This window comes from Elephantulus edwardii, unplaced genomic scaffold (assembly GCF_000299155.1).
Source record: "Elephantulus edwardii isolate Elephantulus edwardi_28Jun2011 unplaced genomic scaffold, EleEdw1.0 scaffold00129, whole genome shotgun sequence".
In the NCBI taxonomy this organism is placed as follows: domain Eukaryota; kingdom Metazoa; phylum Chordata; class Mammalia; order Macroscelidea; family Macroscelididae; genus Elephantulus; species Elephantulus edwardii.
This window is the reverse complement of record NW_006399879.1, coordinates 5,992,325-5,997,632: the sequence shown is the minus strand read 5'-3', so window position 1 is coordinate 5,997,632 and position 5,308 is coordinate 5,992,325. Positions and strand designations below refer to the sequence as shown.

General features: G+C 56.6%; 2 protein-coding genes across 2 annotated transcripts in view; one reads left to right on the top strand and one right to left on the bottom strand.

Moving 5' to 3' along the window:
* The window catches only part of GRK4 (G protein-coupled receptor kinase 4), an 82,513-nt gene extending 82,144 nt beyond the window's left edge, over window positions 1-369 (bottom strand). Inside the window, exon 1 of the mRNA XM_006893658.1 lies at window positions 12-369. Coding sequence (XP_006893720.1) covers window positions 12-369 — 358 coding nt within the window. The remainder of the gene's footprint in view (window positions 1-11) is intronic.
* Window positions 370-428: 59 nt separating this feature from the next.
* The window catches only part of NOP14 (NOP14 nucleolar protein), a 21,393-nt gene continuing 16,513 nt past the window's right edge, over window positions 429-5,308 (top strand). Inside the window, exons 1-2 of the mRNA XM_006893617.1 lie at window positions 429-623; window positions 4,757-4,891. Coding sequence (XP_006893679.1) covers window positions 429-623; window positions 4,757-4,891 — 330 coding nt within the window. The remainder of the gene's footprint in view (window positions 624-4,756; window positions 4,892-5,308) is intronic.

The window sequence follows — 5,308 nt, the reverse complement described above, 5'->3', positions numbered from 1 at the left end:
CGGAGTCCGGCCCTCGGGCCGCCCCAGGGACAGGCTCACCCGCCGCCGCCGCCCGCCGCTCGGCCACGGGCGGGCAGCTAACGGCTTCCCGGGAAAGGGAGCCCGAGCCCGCCGTCGCCGCCGCGCCTGGGCCGGTGTAGCGCCGCGCGGCACTACGACTCCCAGAAGGCACCGCGCAGACCGGAAGAGCCGGCCGGGGAAGCGCGGCCTGCTGGGAGTGAGGTCACTGCGAGCCAATAGCTCTGCGCTCTCAGCGGAAGTAGCGGGACTTCCGGGACGAGGCCAAGTCTCGCGATACTTCGGGCTGGCAGCTGTCGCGAGGAGAGCCAGGGAGGCTGTTCCCCGGCGCCCGCACGTGTCTGCCGTCATCCGAGCCGCCGCCGGCGTGGGTTTCTCGGTCCCGTTAGTCTCCGGGGTGTGCGTGTGTCATGGGGAAGGCCAGGTCGGCCGGGGCGGGAAGGAAGCCCCCCGGGGCGCAGGCCGGCGCCCGCAGAGTCAAGCAGAAGCCCAATCCCAACCCCTTCGAAGTTAAAGTCAACAGACAGAAGTTCCAGATCCTGGGCAGAAAGACGCGCCACGATGTGGGGCTGCCAGGCGTGTCCCGCGCGCGGGCCGTCAAGAAGGTAAGCGGGGCTGCTGCGGCCGCCGATCGGCCTGACAGCGCCAGCGGACCGCCGGACCCTCCTCCTGCCGCCCTCCTCGCTGGTCCAGCGCCTTCCCGAGACCCTTCTCCTCCTCGAGTTCACACCCCGTGTCCCCTCCCCTCTGTGGTCCATCTCCCACCTTCCCGAGATTCTCCTCCTCGAGTTCAGACCCCTCGGTGGTCCAGCACCTTCACCTCCTTCCCAAGTTCACTCCCTGTGTCCCGTCCCTTCGCTAGTCCATCTCCTACCTTCCCGAGACCCTCCTCCTCCTCCTCCTCGAGTTCAGACCCCATGTCCCCTCCCCTCGGTGGTCCATCTCCCACCTTCCCCAAGTCATCCCTCTCGAGTTCAGACCCTGTAACCTCTCCTCTCGCTGGTCCAGCACCTTCTCCTCCTCCAATTCACACCCCGTGTCCCGTCCCTTCGCTGGTCCTGCACCTCCCGAGACTCTCCTCCTCGAGTTCAGACCCCGTGTCCCCTCCCATCACTGGTCCAGCACCTTCCCGAGACCCCCTTCTCCCTCGTATCCCATCCCTCTCGCTGGTCCAGCGTCTTCCTGATATCCTCTGCACTGTCCCGCAGCCCCTTCTTTCCTGCGCGGTGCTTTGGGCCAGCTCTGATGGACTCAGTGTCCTGCGGGCAGCCCCGTGACTCCCTCGTTTGAAAGTGTCTTCCACCTGGTGAATGCCCCTGCTGCCTCCTCTGGGGCAGTGACATTGGCTGCTTTTCTCAGGTGCATCTCCAGGCCTTTCTTCCCAGGCTCTGTGAGTGACAGATGCCTGTGGTAGCTTTGGCCCAGGCTTGAACTTGGCTGCAGCCTGGGACATGTAGCACTGAGCCGTCACTGCCTCAGACCCCTCCAGCTCGGGTGCCTGCCCCCGCCTGGCTGGCCTCTGTCAAGTCCATGTGCCCTCCTGCAGCCAGGAAGGGTTACCTTGGTCCCAGGGCTGACCGCTGCCGGCTGCGATCCACCTGCTAACATCCCAGCCACCTGGGAGGCCTGAACAAGAGGGGCCCTGTGTCTCTGTGCCCCATCTCCCTCCTCAGTCAGACAGGGCCTGATAAACCCACATCCGAGGGCTCAGGACGGGCCTTCTGCTCCAGAGTGCCTGGTACAGCCGCTTGCTGCTTTCACAGGCTTGTCCCTGTGCTTTGGCCTGATCTGGAATGACATCTGTCCTTCTCCAGGCATGTGTGTGTGTCTCTGTCTGTCTGTCTGTCTCCTCTCACCTCCCCACCCCTGGTAAAGTGCATTTTTTGTGCCGTCCTGCTGCCTGACATTGGTTTTACTCCTTCCTCACCGGTACTGTGAGCTGTCATCATTGGTTGACTGAGCTGGCCATCCTTCCATCCCCCGGGGAGGTGACAGACCGAGCGATGGGTGTTTGAGGAATGTGTGTGTGACCTCTGAAGCAGGTGACTTGTCACTTAGAGAGTCTCAGGGTCCTCTCCCTACGTTTCTCGAGTTTGGGGTACTCGTGTGTTCTGTGGGTTTCCTGTAGAGGACACCTTGGTAGCCAGCTGGTGGGCAGCAGGGATGCCGCACCCGAACTCTCTTGTCAAAGGTCCTCTGAGAGACCAGTGACTTAGCCGTGGACTAGTCTAGATTTGCGTGTATATTTGATGTCGGTGGTTTTTAGTTGGTTCAAACATCATCCTTTCTGCAAAGAGCTGAAAAGAACTAAACTAAAAGAAACCTGCTTGTTCTTTCTTTTGTCAGGGAGGGTGTTGGGGGACAGGTCAGTAGCAGGTTTTCTTAGTTAAGAGTTCTGGTGACGCAGTGGGTTAAGCAGTCTACACTCAACAGAAGGGTGAGAGGAGAAGGGTACGGCCCTGACACACACCTTTCTTGATTTTGAATCATGCGGTGTTCTCTTGCTCTGTTCCGACGGCAGCATCTTGGTCTAGGTACAGGGTTGTTATTGGGGTTCCCGTTCTTCTGAGCATTAGACATGATTAGTTACGATCCACACATCCCGATTCCTTTGCACAGCCAATAAAACAGAAACAGACATTCTTCTGGCCTCTCTGCTCTCAGCCAGGGTCCATCTGACATCAGCAATGATAGCCCTGGTGCCACGGCCTCTTCTAAACTCAGCCTGAGCTCCTGGCACTTCTCTTTCAATGTGTTGTTCTCGTCATTTTTTTATGATCTTCCCCAAGATTTGGCTAGTATGTGATATGAATTTGGTTGGATCACCATTTTTGGGAACGGGAGCAAGTAATAGATCTCTTCCAGTCCCTTGACCAGGCAGCTGTCCTCCAGATTTCCTGGTGCAGCCTGGTGAGCATGTCCAGGAGTGCACCTGCTGGTGGAAGTGTCGGTTCTGACGGGGCAGTTCTGCTCTGTCCTGAAGGGTGGTTGTGAGTTTGAACCGACTCCGTGTGTTGACTTTTTTCTTGCCCACTTGCTGCTTGGCACCATTTTCTCTTCTCTCCTCCTTTTGCCTTCACTGGCCGTGTTGGTTTCTTCACCTTCCTTTCGTCTCGAGCCCTGGGGAATGGCAGACACTGGGATCAGAATCAGGTCATCCTCGGAATCACAGCTAGGTCAGGTGGCAGGCTTGCACCGGGGTGGCAGGAACAGTGGTCTGCTTCCTCTCTGACCTCCCCCAGCAGCTCCTGATGGTGATGGTTGAGGCAGATGTCACACAAAGGGCCCCTTCCCCCTATATGCAAAGTACAGCTGCTCCCCAGGGCTTCGAGGCTATGGACTTACAGAAGGTGCTGCCAGGCCTTGTGGGGCACCTCGGGGTGGATTGGAACCCCAACTTGGCTAATAGTCAAGCACTTACACAGAATTCACAGACCAGAGGAATTCTGAAGGTTGTGAATGTCTTCCTAACTCAGGGCTTCCTCGTAGAACAGCGGGGCTGCCTGGTGAGGGGAGTGGAGACCTGTGGGTCTGGGCCGTTCCAGGGGCCTTCCATGCGCTGTGATTCTGCCCCAGGACCATCTCCCTCCGAGGTTGCTGTATAAAGCCGGGTCCGAAGGCACTCCCTCCACGCGCGCACACACACGCGCGCGCACACACAGGGGCAGCAGCCAGCTCACCCAAACTCATCTTCCTCCTGCTTTATGGAGTGTAACTGACTCTGAATAATGCCAGCATTGATAGGGGATTTCTGCTGGGACGCAGGTTGAGACTTGTAGGTGTGTCAGCCAGGAGCTCCATGGGAGAAAGACCAGGCTCTGTGCTTCCCTAAAGACTACAGCCCCGAAGCCCTGTGCCTGGGCCTCCATGGGTCAGCGTCAGCCTGCAGCACCCAGGGCTGCCCAGTGCACGCAGTGAGCACGCCCAGCCTGCACCCCGCACCCGGCAGCACCTCGAGAGAAAGACCTGGTACCTCCTGCCCAGCCACTGATTATCAGTAATGCGGCCAGTGATTGTTAGTACGTGGTAATTAGTTAATCATCAGAGAGCTGGACAATGACTGGGGATGATAGAAGGAGAATTGACGCCTTTGAGCTGTGGTGCCGGAGAAGAGTATTGAATATACCATGGACTGCTAGGAGAACAAACAGGTTCACAGGTTCATCCTGGACAGGTTGAGACCAGACTGCTTCTTGGAGGCTAGAATTCTGAAAATCCATCTGACATACTAGTGCTTGTTGTAAGAAAGGACCATTCCTTGGAGAGGGATGTCATGCTTGGGAGGGTGGAGGGACAAAGAAAGAGAGGAAGACCCTGGATAAGATGGATTGATTCAGCTGCTGGGGTAATGGGGTTAGGTGTCTTGGAGACGATGAAGTTGGCACAGGATAGAGCAGGTGTGAGGGCTGTTGTACATGGGATGGGTGTTTGGTATGAGTCACGAGTGGCTCAAAGACACATAAAAACAGCAACAATCAGTCTAACTCCCTGAGACAAAATTCTGTGAATGATTGGATTAAAACAGAATGATTTGTAAACTTTCACTCAAAGCTTTTTTTAAAAAAATAGAAGCATGAGAAAGCTAATGGGTCAGTTCTGTGTCGTTGATGGTCACTGTGTCGGAATCGATGTGCCCATGGTGGGCTCAGCTCGCACTGCTGTGAGCTGCCCACTCACCCTGCTCTGATTGTCGAAAACAGGCCGCCTTTGTTGAGTTCTGTTGCCATCTCTTTTTCAGCGGACCCAGACTTTGTTAAAGGAGTACAAGGAAAGGGATAAGGCCAGTGTGTTCCGAGACAAGCGCTTTGGGGAATATAACAGTAACCTCAGCCTGGAGGAGAAGATGATGAAGAGATTTGCCCTGGAACAGCAGGTAAGAAGGCCCTCCCGGAGGGGCTGCTGGGCTGGTCCCTGCCTGCTGATGCCCCTGCCTTCAGGCAGCCCCTGGGCAGGACCTGAGCTAGCGCTGGGCTGGCCTGGCGCGGCCCGAGGGGAAGCCACCTTCTCCAAAGGTTAATTGAAGGGGTGGCCTCAAGGTGGGGAAACCATTGGGTTTTGCTGTTAATTAAAGGTGTGAATGTTAAGAAACTGACATTGTGGGGTTGGGTTGGTTAAGTTTTTTCACCTTTTCTGATTATTTTTTTTAACCTCATTAGTGTTTTTGTTGTTCCACATTTTCATCCCCCTCCCCAACCCTCCCCACGTTGGGAAAAGAGTGGGTGGACGAGGGGCCCTGCGTCAGATCAGAGGGGCCCTGCGTCAGATCAGAGGGGCCCTGCGTCAGATCAGA